Here is a 27,239-nt window from a genome sequence, read left to right on the forward strand (position 1 = left end):
ATTACAATGATGGTAAACATACAGCAGTGAAAATGAGCAATGATGGAGAGGTTATTGGTGAGATTGTCTAATGAATTTGTCTGCACGGGTTTTCATTTATGACAGTAATAATGAGAGTTAAAAATGGATTGAATGAAATGGAGCAGAAAGGAACTGGTTGGAATTGAAACAATTAAATCTGTGTCGTTATTTCACCTAAATCTTTGATAATAATATACTTAGTTATATTACGTTTGGATGAGAATTCAAACTTATAATTTGGTAAATTTTGATGTACTGTTGAACACCACAAGTGATATCAAAGCGATATGAAGATCCTACTTGGACGTGGGTCAGGCGGAGCCGGCGGACCGGGTGGTTTTCTCCTGGACTGCGAGTCTCCGGGAAATGGACCGCCTGTCGTCGGGAGGAGTAGGTCTGAAGCTGCTCTGATGAACGGTTTGGGATCTCTGTCCAGCAGAATCCCAGAACCAATGGTGGTGTTCCTCACACTCAAACTATTCCAGAAGGTGTGTTCCACGCGTACTGTATTAGGATATCCAGTACTTGTCCAGATGCAAAATTAGTGGAACTGCGGTTCTGATGAGTTACTGATCTCAAAAAGGAAAAATAAAAATTTTCACTGGGTAAAAATTAAACAAGGCTTGTTTCACCTTCAAAACAAATATTCATTTTCTGTTCAAACTTATCTCGTTAAGATCTTACGTGCAACGACAAAAAGAGGAGACATAAGGTAAACTTACAAGAACAAAGGAACAGCTGCGTACAGCGAAAAGTTGCGAGAGGGCAACGAAATTAAGTCAAAGTAAAAAGAATCAAGAGGATCAAGAGAGAGCGAAATCCAGAGCACGGGTCCATTTCAACTGAACCCTCCTTCTAGGTCCTGACCAATCACAAACTACTAATAGTCAGAAGGCGGGTCAGTCTTACCCAATCAGGTCAGCTTTGATTGTTAACCAAAGGGGTAGGAATTATTCAGGTTTTGTTTCACGGTGGGGCCCTGGTTCCTTTCTCCCATTTCATTAACATGATCATGATAATCAAATTATTAACTTTGTTTCCTAGTTTTAAGCAAAGCAATTAACATTCTGGAGAATCATGCAGATGTTTTGTTTGCTTGAAAGGGAAACATTTACCAATAGCAATACTTTTACACATGAAACAAGATTGTTGCATATAACACATATTTCCTATTAAATGTGGATTAATCAATTGGCATGACTCATCTTCCTCGGCCGATGAATCCTGAAAGAGAGCTTACATTCTTATTCATTCCTATTATTTGCTTAAAAGGGGTTCCAAGCTTGGAAAGATAAAACCAACATTTTTGAATACAGTGTTCATGACCAATTGTGATGTGTGATCAATTCAAGGAATCAAATCACATATGAGAATGAATGAAAAGGGAAACTTCAGTCAAACCTATCAACAAAAATCATGTAGGCTACATTAAACCAGTTAGTTAAAGAAAATTTTTAAGGAAGACAAAGAAGTACATCTGGAGTTTCTTCCTGTGGGAAGAGGGGCCTGGATCTGCCATACTGGGATGTATATTCTGGGAGGATCAAAGCAGAGGTTCGAAGGGTCTTTGTTGGCGCCGTGGAGTCTGTTCTTTGAATTAAAGGTGTAATTTTGATGAGAGTCAGCCGTTTGGTCAGATGTGACATTCCGTATCTATTGACCTAAGGGACTGTAAATTGTGTTAGATATTTGTTTAGACCATCTGGCTTTGGGGTCTGCAGGAGGCCCTGAAAGAGAAACCTGGAGGCGTGTGTGAATTGTGTGTCTATCTGGGGGGAGAAAAGAAAAACTAAGGCACAAGAAACCCGTTGTCCTCCTTCGGGTCAAATGGTCATTTTCTCCAGTCCTCTAGGATTACACCAGTCTGACTGCAAGAGAAGATAAAGAGCCCATCATTTAATCCAGTTAAAGAAGAAAAAAGAAAAGAAAAAGAAAAAGTTGTTTTATTCCTCCTGGAAGGCCTGGGAGGCTACACACCCTTCATATCGGAATATGTATTCAAATTCAGATTTTTCTGACAGAAGGTTCGGTATGGCATACTGAGTTCACACACACAAAAGTAATCGCCTTGTAATATAGCTATATCCTCTGGTGCTACAGTTTCAGTATTAACAGATTTCATGAGAAACCAGAGCTTTTAAGACCCTTTCTGTAGTTAAAATCTCATCGTAAGTATTTCCACTTACCCTATGATATAAATGGAGAAAGGCAAGAGGAAAAGACAAAAGCAGCAGGCAGACGTGCAACAAGCTAACATCATCAATGATGACATGAAAAGCACCATTCCGAATGGAGGTTTTAAAACGTGTGTGAGATGTTATTCATATAATATGTTTTTTTGTTTTGTTCTCTTAATATTGTCGGTTTTATTTTTGACATTATGTGAGTTCTAGTGTTCTTTCTGTAAGAAATACAGAAATAAATTAACTATTAAAATGAAAACCTGTGATAAGGATCATTACTGTAAACTGATTGAGAAAAACAGAAACAGCATGAAAAGTACATTGAACCTACTCATTTATATGATTAAAAAGAGAAATGGGAAACAGACTCAATCATTTCGTGGAAAAAAACAATACAGTACATCATGACTTAAATATGGTTGCTAATGGATTGGACAACTACACATGCACTTAAAGATTTTACTGAGAAGATAACCACAGCTATATAAAAGAAAGAACATGCAACAGGAGTATTTTTAGGATTAAAAACAGCTTTTGATACTGTATACCATAAACTATTACTGAGAAAATGAAAAAAAAGAGGAATTAAAGGAACAGCAGAAGTTATTTTACAGGACAAAAAACAACACCTACAAATAGAAGAAGTAAAATTTGATTTAGAAGATTAGCTGTGGGATTCCCCAGGGGTCAGTGCTGAACTCTTTCCTGTTTTTCTTGTACATACATAATTTAAACAAATCAGTTATGTAGTGATCTTGGCCTCCCAGGATTAAAAACATTCGACTGGATTAAACAATAGTTGTATTTCTTTCTCTGCAGTAAGATTGGTCCACACAGGACGAAGAGAGAGTGACCATTTGACCCAAGAGGCGTGGTGACACTCAGAGATTTACACCTTTACTCCCTACAGAATGCAGCTGTGTCAACACGAAGGATTAAAGCACATCTAACAATTCATGGTCGCAGGTCGGGGAAAATGCCGAGAGTCGCATCTGACCAAACCCTGGTTCTGGTCAGAAATGACACTTCTAAGCCAAAAGACGAGACTCCATGGCGCCAGAACAACCCCTCCCCTGACGGAGAAGGAGACAGAAGGAATCCAAACTTCTTTCCCCAATTGAAGGAACCGATCTAACTTAGTCTAAAAGACTGTGGTTAATTGTTTTGGTTGAATTTCTTCTTTTCCATTATTTTATCTTGATATGTGATTTAATTCTTTGAACTGATCACACACACACATTAATCATAAACACTGCAGTAAATAATTGTTGATTATGTTTTCCAAGCTTCAGACTTCTCTTAAGCTACTAATGTGAATGAATCAAATGTGAGTTTTCTTTTTAGGATCACCCAATGAGGACGAGTCATGACAATTAATTAATCCACCTTTAATAAAAATTACATGTAGCCAATCTTTTCATGTGTGAAAGTAATACTATAAAATGCTTTCCTTCCCCAGCAAACGAGGAATCTGCATAACTCTGAAAGAATGTGATTTGATGTGTATTGCGGCAGACAAAGCAAGGAATTGAAAGTATCCTGTTCACATTAATGAGATGCAGAGAGAAGGAACTGGAGCTGACCTGATTGGATAAGGTTGGTCAGCCTCTGACAGAAGCAACTCATGATTGGCTGGAAGTTCGAAAGGCGGGTCTGTTTAAATTAGACTGGCAGACCAACTTCCTGGGCTTTTTCTCCTCCTGAGCTTTTTGTCTTCGTTTAAGCTTTTTGTCTCCTCTAAGTTTCTTTCTTGTCCTTAGCTTTTGTCTTTAGCCTTTCGTCTTCTTTTCTTTTGTTATTTCATTATAAGTTTTTACCTCTCCGTTCTTCCGAACGGGAGAAAGTACAACAAGTGTTTATTTGTAACCAGTATTTTTCCCGAGATCAGTAATTAACTAGAACCGTAGCTCCAACTTTTTGCATTACGTCTTTACACGTAAAATCTGGAACTATCTATTTTTGGGACAATCTGGATCATCATCACACCGCTCTGGAACTCCGCTGAACGGATCCAGAAGGCCAGAGTAGCTGCGTAGACCTACATCTTCTGACGCTCCAGGGATCCAATTCCCCCGGAAACGCGCCGAATAGGGGACCAACCACCCGCTTCGACCCACACTCCGGATTCAGCGTTCAAAGTAGGATCTGATAGCGCTCTGACATTTGTGATTTCCCAAACCAGTACATCCAATTCTAATTAAATAATTAAATTTGAATTCTTATCCAAATTTAGAATTATTGAACACGTTCTTGTCAAAGATTTAAGTAAGATAATCATCCTGATTTATTTGCTTAATTCCAACCAGTTTCTTCCTGCTCCATCTCATTTAATTAATCTCAGCGTTCTTTATTAATGTTATAAATGAAATTCCATGTTGACAAATTCATCATACCATCTCACCAATAACATCTCTCCATCATTGCTCATTTTCACTGCTGTATGTTTACCATCATTGTAAATAAATATGTATAATCAATTCATCCGTTATTGTCATAATTTCTGAATGCATGATTTCTGGTTCATTCGTTCTTAGGATTTACTCCTTTGAAGTGAGACTGTTTATTGAATTGAGTTTATTTCAGGTGTCTCATCCGCCTGAATTTTAAGTTAATTAAAGGTGATGAGTGGTGCTCCGAGGTAATTAATAAATTCATAATTTGTAGAGGCTATTCCGCTACAGTTACAACCTGAAAAAAATCTGCAAATACTACTGGATGCAATGGAGAACTGATCTTTGAAGAGATGGTTTGATGACAATAAACTGACACTGAAGTTAAATAAAACAAAATATATTATTGTTGAAAATTGTAAAAAAAAATAAACAAAACAGAAATAGAGTAACAACTATCAAAATTATTTTGGTAATAATTTATCATAAATTGAATTACATATAAGTCACTTTAAGACAAAGATATTTAAATAATTCACAATATTACTCAGAACTAAAAATGTCATAATGTCATCTTCATTATACTTTGTACTGTTCTTTTATACTCCCATACTTGACCTATTATGTGGAAGTTTGGGGAAGCATATACAAAACAAATATAGAGCCGATATACATTATCTCAGGATGGGAGATTGAGTTGGACTCAACTCAATCTGTTGGTTTCCTTATATAGGCTGTTATGAATTGGCCTTCATTATGTTTTCCCCTCTGTCTGTAAAGCGTCTTGAGATGGCATTGCCGTGATTTGACGCTATATAAATAAAGTTGAATTGAATTGAATTATCTAGAAAGAGCAGCAACAATTGTATGCGATGCTCAGTACAGATAATCCACAAACCAACTTTTGTCAACTTGAAAATTCAGACATCTAGTCGATTTTAAAATAATACAATTCGTGCACTCAGTAATACATAAAAAAGTACCACAAAGTATCTAGGGGTTGTTTTTCAGATGAGGGAGAGTTTATATGCACTACGAGCTACAAGGATGTTACAAACAGATAAAGTAAAAACGCTAACTAAAATTCAATATATCATAAACACTGAAGTTAAGCTGAGGAACAATTTAAGTGGCAATATGAAATTATGTCCTACTCTTATCAAAATATTAAAAAAATTACATATTACAAACATACAGGGCAGAATTATCTTGAATTATTTATGATGTATGTATGTATGGGCATGTGTGTCTGTATATGTATGTATGTTTAATGTGTGCATATATATACATGTACATGCATGTATGTGCATATGTATGAGTATACATTTATGCGTGTAAATATGAATATGTATATAATTATTTGTATGTGCAATTTAATTTGTGTAAATTATTACAAACTGAGGTAATATGTGGGAAATTATCCATCTATGTACTAAATTACTTACTTATAAGGTGGTTGCTTTGTAGATTTATACAGAGCTTTTTTTTTTCTTTTTTCATTAAGTATTATCAAGAAAATGGACAGACCATTTATTGTGTTATGTTTTTTAATAAAATGTGAGATATAAGAAGTTCCTTTTCTTCTTGCTCCTTTTCAAGCATGGTAGTGCAATGTGCTTTGTTTTGTTTTGTACTATACAGTCATATTTTGCTTTTGCATGACCATGTAAGGAATAAACTGTCAAACTAAAAAACAAACTGTTACTGCAGTTAGATTAGAAACTGGGTCAAGATGTCAGCATCAAACCTGGGCTAGTTGTATTTAAGGTGCAACTGCTTTGCTCAGTGAAATAGACATCACACTCACAGAAGCATTCAGCAACAACAAAATCATTTATTTTTTCCTATTTCCATCTGGTCTTTTAACTCCAGAAACTCAAATTTACTGTGATGATTTTGTAACCGTGCTACTCTGGACTTTTGACATCTTTATGAGAAACATCTGCTTAATTTTTCTTGCTTCCGGCTTGTTGCAGAGTTTGTGAGGCTATGGCAAGGTGATTGTTCTTGGGCAGAAGCTGAAGCTTGCTTCAGTTTTAACTCATTTTAGTTCACCCAGCAGTGATAATACAACAACGGAACTCTGTTGTAACTTGAAAACCTTTTAGCATAAACATTGACTGCTAAGCAGTCAGCTTACTATTTACAGCTACGTTTTCACCACCTCACTCATATTCAGACCCGTGCTATGTCAGCAGAAAGGACAAAATGGTGACTAACACATAGATACGGCTATGAACAGAGCAGACATGCTCATATTTTGTCACACCAAGTTTTAGAGATTTTACTGATTGACCAGGATGAACAATCACTAAGAATCACTGAGAAAGACATCAATGCATGTGTGAGATACACTAGTGACTTCAAGTGGCCCACGAACTGTGGCACTGCATGCTCAGCAAAACAAGCTCTCACACTTTACTGAAATATAGCTGGTATGAGATGTTTTTGCAGGTTTGTTATGCTTACCTTTCACTAAAAGATGGATAAAAACATTTTGTTCCCATCAGTCCAAATATTATTACAAGTCTTGTGGTCTACTCAGACAAAAATGTGCAAACATGTTTGTTTTAGAAAACTGGGTTTCTTATGGTGCTATCATGATGATAAACAAGCTAACTGAGGCGTTTGAAATAAGATTTTATAAAGTGTTTTCAATTCCAATACGCATTTTGCTATTTGACTATGGTGTGGACTTCAGGTTCAGATTCCTTTATTTATGTTGGGAAATGTCTTTTGCAGTGACTTAATACTTACACATGCTTTAATACAAATTCTTAAACAACTTCAGCATAAAAAATACGAGTGCTCCAAAAACAGACGTGCATAAAAAGCTCACAACATGTTAACAACCTTGGTATAAATCAAGTAAAAAGAAAAAAAAAAAAAAAAAAAAACATTTAATGAATAGATAAATAGAACAATTGGACTGTTTACAGAATCATGTGGACTTGATATACCACTGTTACCTGTATTTCAGAAATGCCGACAGTCATCAACTACATACGTAACTTTAATTCTCATTCATTCTCGTCTATTATCCAGAGATTTTATATTTAGATAGTTGACTGTTTCACAGTACCCAAAGGTCTAAGGTGGTGTTTGAAGGAAACTGGAGCAATGAGACATTTTTGTTATTAAATACTCTGCTTTCACTTCTCTTTGTTTTTTTTTTTTCACTCTTAAAGGAATATGGATTGAATGCCATCAGATAAGGACTGTTACCTGCTGTTGGAGGAAGCATATACATTAATGGTTTAAATTTTCATTGTGTAACAACAGGCCACTACTCTAATGTTATTAGAGAAATAGCAGTCAAGTAAGGCTGAGCCTGCCTGATATCATGAACAGTGTGTACAGGTGGGTGAAGAAAAATACTGTTTCCTTACGAAGATTTTCTTAGTAAAGTGGTCTTTGGGAGTTAACTGCTGCCTGGGGAAATCTCATTATAGTAAGCGTCTACCGTTTGCGATGAAAAAAAAAACTTCATGCTGAAAATGAGTTCTTTGTAATTATGAGGGGAATAATTGGCTGGTATTTTTAATAGCTTTGGGCCAATATTTACTGATTATTCGGTGGAAGAGTGAAGAGGCCATGACTGAGCTTCAGAGGCAGGATTATACATAGGAATGGAAGGCATACAGTAATGCTCATTTTCGGTAGTGTACCATGAGAGTGGCTTGGTTCTTTGATTCGAAGTTCATGATTAAAGCTATGTTTGTACGTGTGCTTGTTTTTAGTCTGGTAATGTCTGATAACATCCTTGCAAAATCCTCCTCTGCTTTTGCCAACTAAGCCAGCACAGATCTAACAGAAAAACACAAGCAGAAAATCTTGAGATATTTTGCAAATTTCTGACAATAAGATACTTTAGGTTTTCAGTCACTGAAAACGACATTGTTTGTTGATCACATTTAGATTATTGTATACCCACAAATGCAGTTAGATTTTATTCCATTTTCACTTCTATGTAGTGTTTATTGATTATGTATATAGTCAAATGTGGAGAAACTCCTGTAACATGCCATTTTTACACATCTAAACATAAATATTGTTCTACATGCCCTGCGGTGTACATATATCTCTGCCATCTCTTTCTTCTTCATTTAGAGTGCTGTCTTTGTAGTCATGTAATCTCATTTCTTGTCATGATTCACATCACGTAATCCCTTTTTTTGTTTTGTAATCATTGATCAATCTATCTGTCCCCATAGAGCATCCGTCCTGCCTCATAGTTTTGGTTGAGGTCCGCCTCCTCTCCTATTGCAGGGCCCTGCTCACCTGTTCACGAAACCATAACGTGTTTATTACAAGGACACAACCTTGATGTCATATTCCACCTGTCTTTCTCTTTTATTTCTTTGCCACGTTATCCTTCAGTCATTTTCTGCTGCCACCTTTGTAATACTATGTTTACAATCAGGTCACAGACAATTAGCCCTCCCTCTTATTTCTGTTTCATATTCTTGCTCCTGTCAGTCTTTTCATCCATCAATCATGCAACGCCTATATTATAAAGATAACTCATGGACTGACAACTGAAATCATTACCCTATCCCTCTTATGCCTGCCTCTGTCATATCAGTGTCCTCCTCCTTACTTAAGCAAGATCTTTAGGGTGCAAATAAACCATAACTTGTTTTTATCCTCCTCAGTCCCTTAACTCATCTTAAAACACTCGTAATATTTGCAACAGAACTCAGATCGCAAGTCTAATCTTTTTTTTTTTTTGTTTGTTTTCCTCTCTGAACTTTTAGCATTCCAGCCACTCAGGCACATCTTTGTGACTTTTCATCACTCTGTCTAGTATAAACCAAAGCAATGATGCATGAATAACTTGACGTCAATGCCCATAAGTGTCTGACATATTGCCGCCATCCTAGGAAGGGAGGGTTGGACGGGGGAGGAAGGGCTACGGTCAGGTTCTTGTCATTGGGGTGCCAAAACTTGGTATTGCGCAGGCCTGCGGTGGTTTTGTTCTAGGTGGGCTTGTCCTGGTCAGCGCTTGGGAGAACGGGTGGTCCTCGGGCCTGTGGTGCACTGGCTCTCCGTGCAGCCTGCACTTGGTGCTCGGTGCCTGCTTGGCTTGCACGCCATCGCCTTTTGCTTCTCAGTTCCCCTGCCCCTGTGCCTTTGAGCTCTGGTCCGGGGGCCTCTTCTGCTCTGGATTTGGTGGAGCAGCAGCTCTCTCTGCTTTGGCGAGCCAGGGTTCTGTGGTTGGTGGGCCTGCCAGGCCCCGGGGATCTCGGGCTTCTCCCTGACGCTTTGAGGCCGGGTTGTGGTCCCTCTTACAAGCACATGGTTCACCATTGCTACATGATCACACATGCACATTTACAGGTGCATGCCTACAAAAAGGCTCCTTTTCCCATCTGCTTTCTACTAAATGTTGCTGATATGTATGTGTTGTTAGATTCCCTGCAAGCATGTTTGCAATGTGTGTGCTTACATATCATTCTTATTCTCTTCTATGTATCCTGTCGTACCAAAGTACTGTAGCAGTTTATGTTTGTGTATATACTGTGATTTTGGCAGCTAAGCCAACTTTTCCATTCACACTTTAATTCTGTACCTTTCTCTGGGTTGCTTTGACAAAATGATATAGAGACGGAGTGGATACATGAATCAAAAGCTATTTTAAAACACTGTGGAATTAGAGATTTGTAATTCTGATTGCTCTCCACTGTAAGCTTATCTGTAAAAAATGAAAAAAAAAATAGCATTTACTTAGAAAGAACAACCAATAGCAAAGCAATATTTCATGCATTCTTTGTTTCCACTCATATAATTCTGTGAGCTGTTTCAAGAGATCAGCTCCACAATTTTGAAGGTCTGTGCAACCACCTCCACCAGACGCACCATTTTCTGAAAAAAATAAACTCACTGTGCTAATGCTCAGTTTCCTCATGTCACTGCACTCAATCCGTCTTGGCTAAAACAAGAGGCAAGATCGACAGCAAAGCACCTGGGGAATGAAACTTCTCCTGACTTGTCTGAAAAGCAGGCAGGCAAGACGAGTGGCTGCTGGGCTTGTGTTTGGTGTTATCAAAACTGTTGACACGCCCGATGTTTACATGTTTTTGTTTGGCACCACAATAAATTTCACAATGGGCTTTATGTGATGAGCATGTAATAACGAAAAGAATAACTGTATATCTATCTATCTATAAATATATATATATATATATATATATATATATATATATATATATATATATATATATATATATATATATATAGATATATATATACATATATATAAATGTGTGTATATATGTATATCATTTATATAATTCCACACGTGCACAGTGAAATTAGAGTATTTCTCTCCACCACTGACAATTTGAAGAAAAAAAAAAAAATCTTACATATTCACATGTTCTGCCAGACTCAAGTTGATCCAAGGACACCAGAGGCAGTTCGTCAGCTTCAATCAGCGTCCAGTGTCTACTCTGCTCTGGTCACCCTGAATATAACTTGCTGGTCGGGGCATGTGTGCTCACTCAAAACTGACACAACCTTGTAGCAAACACGAATCCCTGACATCAATCAGTGTACTGCAGGAAGTCTGCAAAATACTCATATTCGTGATTCCACAAGAGCAAAGACAACTATCATGTTATCACAAAGCTTGAAAACAATATCTTCTGGGTGTCTCTGCATAAGTCAACCTTCATAAACGCACAGAATAAGAAACAAAAGCAAAAATCCTAAATTTTGGGGAAATATGTTATTTAGCCACCTCTTTCAGTTAACAGGATTACGTTATAATGACTACTCCTTCATCACTATTTATTTTAGTGAAAACGGAAAAAGTATTTATTTTATTTGAGTAGTTTTTACTTACATATGTTGACAGCTGCAAAAGCCGACAATTTGTGTGAGTAAAAGTTATCATATGGGGCATGCTTGGTTGAACTTTACTAACCCGGAAGTTAACTAGCCCAATGCCTGTAGTATTATTTAATGAAGTTTTGAAACACTTCTCACAGAGCAAAATGTTTTTCTATTGTTTGTATAAAATGAAGATGGTGCTTGTCTTAGATATTTTAACTCTACGCTGATTAATATTCTAGAAAGCTGGTCTGTGTTCCCCTTTGCTAAATAACTGTTTATAAAATGTCAGATCTTTTTTTGTTACCACAGAATTACAGATGATCAAAACATTGCCCTTAAATTGTGATGTTTCAAAATTAAAAATATTATATGTTTAATGTTTTCTCTTTCTTTGAATGTTTTATCTATTAAAAGATCTTGTAAAAGTAAAGATTCTTAGTATATGAGTAAGTTAAATACTCCTTATTCTCCAATACCTTGTTCCATTTAGTCTTCATAGCAGGGTGGCAATTGTAAAACACAAGAAAAGTAAATGCGAATACCACACCAACACACACACACACACACACACACACACACACGCACACACACACACACGCACACACACACAAAGCTATCAGGTGAAAGAAATGGGAAGCAGGGAAGTGGAGGGGAAAGAATCTGTAAAGCAGGGTAAATCAATGCTGGTGTTCTTTGCTGTTCACTCTACCCTTTCACCATTCCCGGCCTCCTTCATCCTTTCTGCAATCTTCCACCTTGCCTTGAGGTGGGGGGACATGCTGCATACAGATTCACACTAATCTACCTAATAGGATGGAAAATAGCTGTAAAATATATTTTTTTTTTTTTCCCCTTGGAGATATGTATTTCTCTATCACAATCTTTCCACACTACGCTCTTTACATGTTTGCACATAGATTTGGTTTCAGTCTACCTCCGATAATATTTATTGTACTTTGCTTCCTCTCTAATTAGTGTCTCATCTTTCTTGCTTGAAGTCCATATCTCCACACTCAGCTTCCTCCAGCAAACAGTCAGCGATAATGTCATGAGCCAAGGCTTAAAAGTAGCCCAAGTGTGCTGCACAATTACTATTTTCTCTCCTGGACTTTTACTTGCCTTTATATAAAACTGCAGCTGAATTTGGGTACCTGTGGGTCCCCCAGCCTTTTCCAAAATATAAGTACAAGAAATAAATACCAACATCTACAAGACGAGAAACCAGGTTTTCTTTGTTAAATATGTTGCATTTGTGCTATTCTGTCCCGCTATTAAAACGGTGTGTCCTTATAGGTGATATTCTGTTTCTATTGACATTTATCGTTTTGATTGAAATGACTTGACAGGAGTTAGACAAGGCAATGGCATTTGGCATAAACATTCATTTCTCCCTCAGGAAAAACTGTAAAAACTTAATGCGTTCTGTTCAGTGATGATTAGCATTTCATAGCACACTGTCACAGTAATATGTTCCAGAGTAAGATGGTGAACGCGAGACAGATTAGGTGGTAAAACAAGATGACAAGCACAGTCTCACATAACTGTTGCCTTTTAGTTTTGTGACTGTGGAATAAAGTGAATTTCAAAAGGCACTGCACGTTTTGAAGAGATGTTTGGGTTTAATAGCTTACATTGGGTAAACCTTTAGGACTACCGATGATCATCAATGAAGTGTTAAGTGTTTCCATTTTTCTGAGAAATTTAGAGTGTTTAAAAAATAATAATGATAGCAAAACAAATAGCATTTCATGTATGTTGAATTTATTTCAGCAAAGTTAGATACAAGACTCTCTATATTGTGGACAAAATTCACACAATAATTCACTACTACTAGTCTTGTTAGGTGACTAACTAGAGAAGCTAGAAATCGATTTTACATCCAAATTTAAACATTTAAACAGGACTCTGTCATGTTTTTTTTTTTTTTTTTCTTTTTTCTTTTTTAACACAAAAGCAAAACTGCAAGATGGAGGACTTGATTTGGAAATTCAGAAAAAGAAATTCCTAGTTGTGCTTCCATAGTCATGCGACAGACAGATTATCATGGGGAAACAATCTAATGTTTAGCATGTACAAACATGCCAGAAGATTTATGCAACTGCATTTTCACAGGCTCCCAAATGACTGAAGTGACTAACGCTAAAAAAGCTATTTGAGAATGTAAGAACATGAAACATTAGATCAAAGAAAGTCTCCTACAATTTAAAACACATAATGGAGGTACAGATCTATTAGCAAGACTGAGAAGGCATCCAGAGTCCTGAGCCTTTAAAGTCACTTAATATAATTCATCAAATGGGTCAGGTGAGACTCAAGATGGTAAATGAAGGTGACCTCAATCTCAGAATATTCTAATTTGGTGGCCACAAATTCTTAGAAAGAGGGAGCATGTTTCTGTCTCTCCTCTAACTGATGGTGAACATGCACTAATGAGACAGACAGAGACATGAGCATGGGTACGTAAGTGTAAGTGTGTAATGACTGACTTTCTTTCTTTTTGACAAGTTCTGTGGTCTTTTTCTCTCTTTTTGCTGTCTATCTTGCTCTTCTGCTTGTTGCATACCTTCCCATTCCCATGTACCAGCCTTCTTATCTCCTCATTTATTCACAACCCTTTTTATGGTACTTGTTGTTGTTTCTTTCACTCTCTGAAGTCATTTAAAGATGCTGTGGATAGCTTATAAAGCTATTACACGTGACAGACTTGTCACCTCAATGTAAGAGATCAGTGGAGCCTGGCATGCCTGTAAATGTATAGAGAGAGCAATGCAGGCTCCTGTACAGCCACAGCATCTAATGGAGCAGAAAGCCAATTCTAACACTACATAGAGGTAATAATTATAACTGATCTCAGGTATTGTGTGTTATCATTATACTAGAAGCTGTATGCACATTTGTGAAGTATGATGTGGATAAATGTCATTACAAGGGATTGGGGTTTGAGAAAGGAGGAAATGGAGGATACACAAAACGTCAGCCAGGACAAAGAAAAAAAAGGTAGAAAAACAACATCAGAGGAAGAGAAAAATAACAAAAAGAATAGTGTACAAAAACAGGCACTCAAAATCATTTATTTAAAATAAAAAAACATGAAAATATTCACCAAAAGCAAAAAGAAAAAAGCTTGAATGTGTGCCTGCCATGCTGTCAAAAGGAGGAAGACGGCTGGAAGAGGAGAACAAACAGTGACGGAAGCTCGTGATAACTGGTATTCTCGACAGAATTCAGCAGGGGTGGGCAACTCTGGTCCTCGAGGGCGGCTCTCTTCCAAGTGTTGGGAGTTTTCCTGCTGCAACACACCTGACTCCCATCAGATTTAATTAGGAGACTTATGCAGAGCTTGACATCAAACTCTGCATAAGTCTGCTAATTACCCAGTGATTTGAGTCAGGTGTGCTACAGCATGGAAAAGCCTATCACCAGCAGGAACACAGCTCTCCAAGACCGGAGTTGCCCACCCCTGGAACATTTAAGTCATTATTAGCTAAAGCCAGGAAATTCAAAACTTCATACTGCCTGGTGTCAGGCAATAAGAAGATTTGAGTGAATGAATGAATGAATGAATGAATGGATGTTATGGTAAGACATATAAACTATGTGATCATGGAGTAAAGTGGACAGATGGACAGTGTACTTGTACAGAACAAGGTTTTATTTGTTCAGTCTTATTTTTAAATGAAAACACTTTTGAAGAAAGTTTTCTATACGGACTGCTGAAGCTCACATATGTCACAGAAAAGTGCTCTGCTAAATAATATGTGGAGTGTTTATGCAGAGAAGTTGGTGCTGTAACAATGACAGCATTATGACACAATGATATATTATTTTTCAAAATCATTTTAAATGTGTGACATCCCTAAAACAAAAGATAGTCACATTTTTGTGTTTGTGTTTGTGAAAAAGCTTTATTATTATTATTATTATTATTATTATTAATAATAATAATAATAATAATAATAATAATAATAATATCATTTATTATTATTATTATTATTATTAATATTATTATTAATAATAATAATAATAATAATAATAATAATAATAATAATAATATAAATAATAATAATAATTTAAGCCGCAAGCGGCATCCATCGGGTCCTCGCCTCATGCCGAAACCTCCACCCGAACTCGTCACAAAGATTCTGGGTGGATGTGAAGTCAATGGTAGGAATCCCACACTAGTTTGTTTAAAAACAATGCACACACAGTGCTCAATGGGCGTAAATGCCAAGATGGCAGACAACCCGTTGCCATGGTAACAGGTGGTTAATTGAGTTTTTTGCTCATATTGGCTACTTATACATGTGTACCAAATTTCATAGCCTTAGGTCAAAGTAGACGATCGGGCCCCTAGGGCCCCCCCCAAAAAAATGTGCCCCCCCCACAATACATATTACAATGTGTTAATGACCTACCAAATATGAAAGCTTCCAGTTTTGGTGCAGATTGGATGTATTTCTACGAAGATATGAGTGAACCGTGTTTCATGGCGAGAAGGCTTTTTTCCATGGGTTGCCATGGTAACATGCTTTCGACTATTGGAAAGATTTCACTAACTTTTGGTCCCCATCTTGTCACGAAGCTTCCTGCTGAGTATAGAGTCAATCGCATGAATCCCCTCAGACTAGTTCATCCAAATACGATGCACTTAAAGTGATAAAACAGGGCATAAATGGCAAGAAGGCGGACACCCCGTTGCCATGGTTACATGTGCTTAATTGAGTTTTTTTGCTTGTCTAGGGTTGATACACATACGTGCCGAATTTCGTAGCCCTAGGTCAAAGTAGACGATGGGGCCCCCAAAAAAGTAACCCCCCAAACAACATGCTTCAGTGCGTTAAGGACCTACCAAATATGAATGCTGACAGTTTTGGTAAAGATCGGATGTATTTCTGCGAAGATATGAGTGAACCGTGTTTCATGGCGAGAAGGCTTTTTTCCATGGGTTGCCACGGTAACACGCTTTCTCCTATCAGAAAGATTTGAATAACTTTTGGTCCCCATCTTATCACGAAGCTCCCTGGAGAATGTGGAGCCAATCGCGTGAATCGCCTCAGACTGGTTTGTTCAAATATGATGCGCCCCAATTTAAAAAATGGGCAAAAAAATGGCCACAAACGCCAGGATGGCGGACACCCTGTTGCCATGACAACAGGTCTACGATTGACTTTTTTGGTCGTCTTATGGTGGTAGACGTGTACCGAATTTCGTCATCCTACGTCAAAGTAAACTTTTGAGAGCTCATTCTATGGGCCATCTTTGGCATTTCTAGGGGGCGCTGTCGAGGCATTTTTGCATTGGCGTGCATGCGGACCCTAGAATATCGCTATTTTCGCCGGGCTTGAGGTGTGTGCCAAGTTTCGCAACTTTTCACGGGGTCTAAGGGGGTCAAAAAGGAGTGAGTTGTGCTGACGAGGAGGAAAAAAATAATAATAAACATTTGGAAAACAATAGGGCCCTTCCATACTTCGTATGGTGAGGACCCTAATAATAATAATCATCATCATCATAATAATCATAATAGTCATAATAATAATAATCATATTTATGGTGCATGATTGCTGCTTATAAAATACTATTAATCATAAATTTAAGATTAGTTGAGACGTATCTCAAGTATATGAGTAGTGATGTCTACATGAGTCTGACACTTATATATGCTTTTATTTTAAACATCAAAATCTTCTGCAAATAGTTTGATTTATTTATCTTTTCGGAGCAAACATCATTTTCAGCTGAAAAATTAGTTTAATTTTTTTAACACTGCAGAGCATGCCCATATAATTTCTGCTTCACTGATCAATCAATCAAAAAGAGAGCAGGGCTTACAATACAAGCACTTCCAATAATGCCAAGATGAAGATGGTAACCTAGCAACAAAAAGCACTTGAGACTGTCTGATAGAAGATCACTGGTGATTCCCCAAGACACAGGTGTCACAATTGTGTTTTAAAGTTGATTCTTACAGTCTTTATCTAATTTAATATGTGTTTTAGTTGTTTATCTAATATTTAATTTAAAACTGGAAATAATCAAATAAATAATCAAATTGTTTTCATTATTCTTTTACATTTAATCTTTTAGATTTCCTTGACCCAGAAGTTGCTTTTTTGCTGTGTGTTTTCCAAAGGGTGATATAATACCATATCAGTGCAGTGGTTCCCAAACGTGTCGCTCCATGACCCACAAGATAACATACAATGGTCCTCAGGTTTCTTGGATTCCTCCATTATGATCTGGTCACAAGCTGCCATTATGAAACAAACTTGTTGTTTTCTTGGCAGTGGCCATACAGCAGGTGTATTACAACCACCAGCTAGTAAGGAGTCCAAGAATATCAGATGTGACAACTAAAGGGCTACTTGTGTGATATATGAAATGGGTTATCCTGAATCCCCTGAATCAATGATCTCCAAATGCAGTCCTCGAGGGCCGTTGTCCTGCAGGTATTGGATGTGTCCCTGCAGCAACACACCTGATTCAAATGAACAGATTGTTAGCAGACTTGTGCAGAACTTAACAAGCTTTGCAGATCAATTTTATTTAAACATGCAACATCCAATACCAGCAGGACACCAGCCCCCGAGGACTGGATTTGGAGACCTCTGCCCTAAATGTAAAACTGAATGTAAAGCCTTCATGAATAAGTGGTAAAAGATGACTTTGGTTCATTATTATGAAAAAGCTCCAATATGCCTGTAATCAGTTTTTCTCGCTAAGATAGTCCTAAATTTAGATTTTATTTTTGACACGAGTAAAGGCTGATGTGAATAAATAAAATAATATAATAATAATAATATATGAATAAATAATATTTCAGAAGTGAAATATTTATGCGTTTCTCTCTGCACACCAAATGTGATGTGAAATTGCTAATAAATGATGAAGATTCTAACACAAACTCACAAGGCGGCAAAAACAAAAAGCCTGCTTGGGGGCTTCCACTGCTCTGGGCTCGGCGGACGGAGGCTCTCTCTGCTTTTCCTGCCCGGACTCTGTGCGCGGTGGGCTTGCCGGGCCCTGGGGGCCTTGGCTTCCTCCCCTACGCCTCGGGTCCTGGTCGTGCTCCCCTACAAGCACTCAGCTGATCTTTGATTGCATGATCACAGGTTGAACACTCACAAGTGCACGCCCACAAAGCGCTCATCTTCCCATCTGCTTTCTACTAAATGTTGCTGATGACTCTCTGTAGGTATGTTTGATAACGGTTGGTATTGTAATAGTGATTTTATTAATTCATTTACTTTTTTTACTTTTATTTTTCTTTTTTTTTTGTCTGTTTTTGAATATTGTCACTATCCAACTTTTGTCTTGTTGTATTTTTTCAGTACTTTATATTGTTTTGCAAATACTGTAACTTTAGCAGCTTAGACACTCCTTTCTTTTCTGTCTCTCTTTTTCCTCCTTTCATTTCCTCTTTTTTTTCCTCTTTCCCTGCCAGGTCCAGCTCGGCCATATCAAGACTGACGATGATTGCAAAATGATAAAAGGAAAAAAATAAAATAAAATAAAATAATTATCATAATAATAAAAATATTCAGATTATCAAGGGCAGCTATATACATGAGATGTCTCCCTTGACAGAGCAAATCTGTCTGGCAAAAATATGGCACGCAGATTGCTGTTCTGTATGCTGAGATGCTGGACAGGACAGGTAAAAGAAAAAAAAACAAAAAAAACAAAAAAAAACAAAGATGTTGTCCACATCAAGTGAACATGATGTGCCGATGCTGGCAAAAGTAAAGAAAAAGAGTGTTCATGGCACATCCTATTCTAGAAAAAATAGGAGAAATATATGTTTAGTCTAGGACCTGAAGCAGTACCTCAGCTGCTTCACGACATACTTTAGGACATTTGTGGGACAAGCTGAGAATCTGCTTCCTCACCTTGCTCCTAGTTCGACACTCGGCCATGATGATATAAAGAATGAATGAAGTAGCATTATTGCACATGAATTTTGACAGCCCTGATGAAAGATCACAAGTTAATTTGAGGTTTTTTTTTTTTCTTTTAGTTGTTTTTTTTTCTTTTGTTTGTTTGTTTGGTGTTATTTTTGTTTGTTTTGTTTTTTTTAACAATGATCTGGGGACCACCACACAGTTTTAAGACATGCTGTATATGGCTTCCCCCAGCTTGATCCTTCAGGGAGACAAGCAGCTGGGCGATGAGCCTCCTGATGCTGCAGCAGTGACTACCCCAAAATCCAAGAGCCATTGATATGATATGGCGCATGGACACAAGTGACTTCAACATCAACAACAAAAGGTGAGAGATGTTGGTTTGCAAAAAAATAATCTGCAGCACCTTACAATTCAAGGAAATCCAATAAATTAAATATCGAAAACAATTTAATTTTTGCAGTTTAATTTCTTCTAATCCAAACTTCAAATCAAAAGTGTGCTAAAAGTCTAATTTTGTTTGGTTTTTTTTGGATTTATAGAGTAATTAAGCTGAATTATTGACATTTTCATTTTCTACTATGAATTGAATATTAAATTAACAAATGATACACAGATCTAACCTGTATTGCCATGTTATTTCATCATTTTATCATTACAGCACTATGTGACCAATGTGTAGTACAATCTATGCAAGTGGCACTACATATAAATCATTTATTGGTCTGATGTACACCTGTCCTTAGAATGTTTCTGAATTCTGACATTATATTAATTTATAGTTAATTGCTTCTGCAAGAAAAAAAACAAAACATCCATATGTCTTTATTCTTAAAAGCAAGATTTACTGAATAATGATGACTTGTAACTCTGCACACAAACAAACAATCAATAGCTTAAACTTTTTCTGGTAATATGCATTTACTAAGAAGAAATAATCACTTGTTCAAGTCCAACCTATGCTTACACAAGCATACAAGTTGTCTTACAACTTAAAAGATGTTGTACTGACATTAGAGGATTTATCACGCATTGCTGAGTATCTGCTATATATTGTTCTTAGAGTTGGCCTCTCTCTGATATTAAGTAGTATTTGGGAAATATCAGTAACAGAATGTGTGAATAACATCCAACAAGTTCACTCCTCTTAGTTTATTTTTATATACAGATTAAATCCCAATCCCTAATATTCTCCATTGCAAACCACATGATTTGACAGCAGCGTCTTTTACATGTTAAGCAATGGTCAGAGAGTCTTACAGCTGGGGCATTTCCATTCAGAAAAGCTCCAAAAACTGAAAAGGTCAAGCTTAGGTACAAAATAAAGTTCTTACAAAGGCCCTGTAAAGGTAAGATCATCCTCTCTTGAATTTAATTAATCCAAATGACAGGCTAGCAAATGTTCCTGAGTATTCAGGGAGACCGTAGTAGGAATACTGTAAAACAAGTGCTTTAATTCCCTCAGAAGTAATTATGCTCTCTGATCAGGGAATTGTGCCTTAATGTAATTATACTGTGCTTTAAAGATTAATTTAGTCTGTGATGGCATGCTGTGTTATGTTGGTGTCTCACCACATTATCCATAATCATAGCTCTCTGTTATCTGAAAAGGGATCCCTTTGGTATGGTGGGCTGACACAATCCATATGCATATTTTGGAGCTGATGTTATTTTTGTGTATCTGGTATGTCAATGCAAAACATTTGGGTCATGATTTCTTTATTTGAACTCTAAAGGAATGTAAAAAGATTTGTCTAAAATGCCCTTAATCAGGTGATATTTTAGCGGAAAACAAAACAGACATGCACATTACTGTTTGATTCAAAAGTAATATATGATAATCAGGATTTCCACCCCCGTTTGAGTTTATAGGATTGGTGCCTACATACATAAGAATCTTAAAGAAATGATAGAATACCACTAAGCATAAAGGTGAATGCAGAAACACACTAAGAAACAGTATTCATGAATGATAGATAATGCAACTTAAAAATTATTCTAATTCATCACGATCATTGAAAGTGTAACTGCCGCATAAAAACGAGCAGGAAACCACACCACCATAATAAATGTAAAGAACCAATCTCTGCTTTACTGCATTCCTTTTTTTTTTTTTTTTTTTTACCTCAACCAGCCATGATTTACAGTGATGACAATATTGAACAACTGGCGATTAGAATTTGTCAAAGAAATTTGATTATTTGATGGAGAAAAATAAATCTGATTCATTTGACAAAGTATAAGTCATCATCATCATCACCACTATGATCATTATTTTGTCCAGCTAAAATTATTTATGAATAATCCAAATGTTGGACGAAGTGTTTGCCTATTACAGCCAAAGATCCCCACAGCAGCACACCACACATGCGTTCTGGTTTCATTACTTACCCTGCTGATTCCTCGTCCCCGGTCCTCTCCATAATTTGTTCCCAGGATTTCAAAGAAGATATTGGGATTAGTGCCATTGTCCATGAACTCCAAGAAACTGGAAAGGCCGCTCACTCCGAACTGTAATAAAAACATCATCAATATTGAACTCAAGGGACTGAATAAAGAGATTTTATAAAGCATATGGGCATTGCAGCCATTTTAATGCAAAGGCTCGTCATTTCAGAGGCTCAAATGTAATTTGTTAAGAAAAATGACTGTAAATAAAATCGGTATATTTATTACCTTGTCAAAAATATGTTGTAGGCAGTGACTGCTTGAACTTCAAAACTCCTAAAGATAACCAAATACTGGTTTTCCTCCCTTGGGATCCTTTGCATCCCCTTTACTGCAACTGTCTTGCTAGTGGATCCTTCTTTCCACCCCCTTTGAAATTCATGGTCTGTTGGGTTGAAAATTAAAGGTGTTTTTTTTTTATGCTATTTCTAGTTTTCTGAGCTTTCTACAGTATTATGATGTTGAATACTCATCTGAGTGGTGCCGTGTTTTCTAGCACTCTCTACATTTGGTTTCCATGGTGACGGAAATGATTGGCTTTAGAGAGTTTTTTTTTTTTCCACTTTGAAATTTTAGTGACGTTCTGGGGGAGGGACTCAGTGATTGGTCATCTTCTCCAGATTGTTCACGTTCACAAGAAGAAAGCCACACCCACCTTCACTGCTCAGTAAAACTACTTCTAGCAGTTGACCAATCAGACGCAGCCTGCAGGCAGGACATAGGACAGAGCTTTGTCTGTTTGCTTGTGTCTGCAGAGGCTGATATGACAGGACCAATACAAAATGAATAAAGGGGTTTGTGAAAAAGGCTTGGATATTCCTTGCTCTTCTGGGCTAGTGTATTAAAATAAATTAGATGGAAATGTGCATAATAGAGCCACTTTAAAAACTGACTTAACCACTGCAGAATATGCCACTTCTTTGCCCTTAAAATCTCCTGGTCTGATTTTGCAGCATGTTTTGGGTCATTGTTCTTCTGTACTGTGATGTGACAATAAATCCCTACCACTTCATGCTTCTGGCTGCTGTCACATCATCAGTAAACACCAGTGAGCCAGAGTTATTGGAAGCCATGCATGCACATACCATCTAACTGCCTCTGTTATGCTTTCCTCAATATATGGTGCACTTCTCCATACTTCCTTCTCTCCATCATTCGGGTGAAGGTTGATCTTAATGTTATCTGCCCAAACAGTGGTGTTCCAGACCTCAGCCAAGATTCCAGTCTAATTTGGACTTTGTATTCTTTGGGGTGGGTAATGATTTGCACCTTGTGGAAAATCTTCTGTATTTGCGTTAATGAGTCTTCTTTTAATGGTGCACTTAAATATTGACACACCTACTTTCTGGAGTGCGTTCTTCTTTGGGTGGGTGGTGTGAAGGGGTTTTTCATCACTATGGAGAAGATCCTGCAAAGATTCGCCTCTGTTCTCTTCTGTGGACATCCAGATCTTTTGCAGTGGCTACGTTTACCAGTGCTTACCAATGCTTACCAGTGCACTCTTTATCTCTTATACAGTACCAAACTGTTCATTTTGATAGTTCTACTATATCTCTCCCTTCTGTTTTTCCTGCCAAAGAATGGTCTGTTTCACATTAATTGCTAGCTCCTTTGACTGCATACTGTGGGTTCATGTCAGTAGATTACACAATGTGCCACAACTGGAATTAACTCCTGACGTTTAACCTGGTTGATTGATGATGGATTAATGAGGGAATAGCCCATAAAGGCCATAAAATATCTTTAGAGTTCACTGTTCAATTACTTTTGGTCACTTGAAAAATTAGCAGCTACTTGTGAAGAGTTGTTTAAAACCTTCCTCTGATTTGGATGTGAATACTGTCACATATAACGGCCACATTGATTGATTTGCTCACTGTGTGTTTTAGTAAACTCATAAAATTGTGAAGCAGTGATTCTGATTCAACACCTTATATAACTAACATTTTATTAGATCTTGCTAGAAAGATTGCATTTGTTAACTTAGATTACACATCTGTCCACAGCAACAAAAGTTTCTTGGTCTTCAGATGCTCTATTTTCAATGACCCAGCCAGCCGGGAAAGAGCAATAAACATCTGGGCTTTTAAAAACTTCAGGACTTTATCCTATGTATGAAGACGGGTTATGTATCAGGTAGATGTAAATGTCATGGAGGGAAAAATCTTGTAGCTTGTTAGAAAACATCTGCAGGGACTCTGTATGGATCGTGTTCAGTTCTTGGGGATTAAAATGGGAATTATCCATAAGTCTTACATTACATCAGCCTCACTGTAGCTTGAAAAAAGCATGAATTGTGAGTACTGAACCAGTGTTTGGTACTCACAATGGCGGCAGTAAAGAGGAATGCAAAAAGACGTAATTCGCTGCAAGTCATCAATGTATACTGTGTCAATGAAACTAAAAAGAAAAATGAATTCCAGTCATTAGTGTCTTTTTTCCTTTGTGCCAAGTGTAAATTGTAATTTGTAAAGAAAATTGTCTTTGCTGTCGTATATTGAGTTCTTTTAATACATTTGACAAAAGCACAAGCGCACATTAGATTGCGTTTCTTATTTGCCTCTTTGGAATCAAGCGAGGAGACAGTGTGCTCAGACACTGCTCATTACGTCTGATGATTATTTACTTAATTAATACTGTAAGCTCAATAATAGGACAATCTATTTAAAACAATTTTTCTTTTTACCATTTTCTTATTTTAATTGTGACTCATGTAAAGTTCAAGTCGTTGGGGTAGAGCGAATGACTGAGAAGTGTTTGTTTTCATGCTCAGGAACGTCTTAATACTGGGATGAAAAAGCGGCAGTCTGTATTTTCTCATAACTGTAAATCTAGAGGAGTTAAGCTTGGATTTTAAATCAGTCTCATGGGCTGAGGATCTTGGGTGATATCACGGGGTTTAGTGTGCTTTAAAAGTGGTCAATAAAAATTTAAATGAATCCTAAAACTAAACTGCTTGGGTCACTGAGACTCATAGGTGGTGTTTATAGAGTGATGACAGCTTCCTGAGGTTTTGACAATATATCAGCAGTTTCACCTGCTCTAAAATTTGCCAGTGAAGACTAGTCAGCAACATGAATAAAGCAGCTCATCAGCATCTGCAAATTACTGTTTATCATTAACATAATGGCCCCACATAGCAAAACACTGATTAAACACCCAGGCATGCAGAGTAAGTAAAGAACACTACTGATAAACTGTAAAATGGATCTGAAGTCGGGCTGCTGAACTCAACTCTATTACTGCTTGTGGCTCTTTAGCACAGCTCCTCTGAGATGATTGAGGTTGGTTTAACAGCTGGGACTGGCTGATGAAAGTGTTGCCAAACCCCAGCCTGATTTCAAGGTGAGACACAGCGATAGATATGAAAGCCACTGTACCTCATTTATTATTGTCTGACACTAATCCTGCATTAGCATTTCCCTTGGCTTCATCATTCAAAGTGCCACACCTAGAGTTAGGGTTTTTTTTTTTTTTTTTTTTTTTTTTTTTTTTTTTTTTTTTTTTTTTTTAAATCAAAACAGAGGGCAATGATCCAACTGGATTCAACAGCGATGAAAACGTTGCCAGGCCCTCTCCTAAACTCAAGGTGAATTACAGAGATTTCTAAATCACAATCCTCTTTCAGCCAAAAGTACAAGAACTGAGGGAAACTTGCTGATTGAGGCAAGGTTTTTTTTAAAGAGTCTGCAAGCTTTTGAATTCATTATGATGTGTCGTGAAGTCTACTGAGCAACATAACTTGAAAACTTTCAGTTGAAATAATGAACAAAAATTGAATTTCCAAGTGATAAAAAAATAAGAAGAAATGGAAGACTTTTTTAGAACCTCCTCCATGTCAGTCCCCATCCCCACAGGGGATTCTAGCTGCACTGTATGATGGCAACGTGTAAATGAATATAGTAGGGACTGCTTCTTGCTGTTTCAACAGCTGAGGAACAATAGTGCCTGGTCTCCAAAACTCCATGTAATGAGCACAATGTCTTGAAGTGCAAATACATGCCCCCTTAATTTAAAGCGCCAAATAGATAAATAAATGACAGAAAAATACACCTCTGCTATAAGATACATGTAATTCCAACTGCTCCTTTTCTGCTGTGGAGAGAGAAAGATTTTTTTTTTTTCCAATTTTACATAGTACTGAATTTCTGGACATTTTTCAACGTGAGCTGTATTTGAGCATTAATCCCAACAGAGCAATACAATTGGAAATCAGGTATTAAAAGGGAATCCCAGTATTATGGAATGAATAAGAGTGTTCAGTCTCCAATTTGCTCACATTTTCAAAACTCATTGGGATTTAATCACACACTTGTGCAGGCCTGCATCGTGTGCTGTTATTGACTTATCCTTATCTGTCTACTTTCTGTTTAAAGTCCATGAACAATATGTAGGAACTGTTGTTTCATGTTACTGTAAGGAAGGTTTTAAGTAGGATAATGTTCATTTTACCATCCTGCAGCACCACTGCTGAACTGTATGTAAAACAATAACATATGTGACTGCCAGAAATTACTGATAAACTTCACACAAAAAGTAATGACATTTTTATTTGATGGATTATTTCTCCCCTTTAATTATACAAATTATTCATATTGCTAAGCATAATTAGTCAGCTCGACAATGAGGAATAACATGTTAGGATCATATTTATGTGGAATGAGAAGTGTTATCCAAAATCCCTTGCACTTTTCTCTGGTTGGTGTTCAGTCTAATTTTGATTTTTTTTTGGTGATCACAATCACTTACAGTAAAAAAAAAAAAAAAAAGGGGCATATTGGATGTTTCTACACTTTAAAACTGACTTGTGTTGTTCCTTCAATAAATGCACAATCTTTACAATGTATAATACAACCCCAATTAGTAACATTAAAGGGGAGACAGAAATAACCAAGCTAAATTTCCTAAATCTTGTTTTAAGTAAGTTCTTGTTCTAAGTAAAGAGTAACTTATATACCAGAATTTTTTCTCCTCCAAACTTCTGAGCTCAGAAAATGCATATTTAATTCAATGTTAAAATTAGTAACTAAAAAGCAACTGCTGAACTTCAGCCACCTCAAGAGCGATGTTATTGCTGTAAAATGATACTAATTTTTTTTTAACCCAGAAGCCTCAAATAATTTTTTTTATAAAAATACAGATGTTTGCTGATTTTAAATTGGAAGAGTACTAACTAAAATTGATAAATGTGAACAAGATTGTATTCCCTATACAATTCTGACCATCTCCCAAACAAGTTTCACATCCTGTGATGGACCTGCGGCCTGTCCAGAATGTACTGTGCCTCTCACCAGATGATTGCTGGAATAGGCCTCAATTTCCCACAAACTTAACATGGTTAAGAAAATGGATGGATGGAAGTTTTAAATCACTCACATCCAAAACTAATGTATATTAAATGTTTATATTCTTTAGAAGAGTCATAGTGATGTTGCAGCCTTGAGGGAGATTCGTTTCACCAG

At 36.9% G+C, this 27,239-nt stretch overlaps 1 protein-coding gene across 1 annotated transcript in view; it reads right to left on the bottom strand.

Annotated features, from left to right (window-relative positions):
- Window positions 1–27,239, bottom strand: part of grid2 (glutamate receptor, ionotropic, delta 2) — a gene marked incomplete at both ends in the record, with an annotated part of 511,062 nt that overhangs the window by 139,922 nt on the left and 343,901 nt on the right. The window contains one exon of the mRNA XM_079250826.1: window positions 21,721–21,840. Within this exon, the coding sequence (XP_079106952.1) occupies window positions 21,721–21,840 (120 nt within the window). The remainder of the gene's footprint in view (window positions 1–21,720; window positions 21,841–27,239) is intronic.

This window comes from Telmatherina bonti, assembly GCF_933228915.1.
Source record: "Telmatherina bonti genome assembly, chromosome: 13".
Taxonomy (NCBI): domain Eukaryota; kingdom Metazoa; phylum Chordata; class Actinopteri; order Atheriniformes; family Telmatherinidae; genus Telmatherina; species Telmatherina bonti.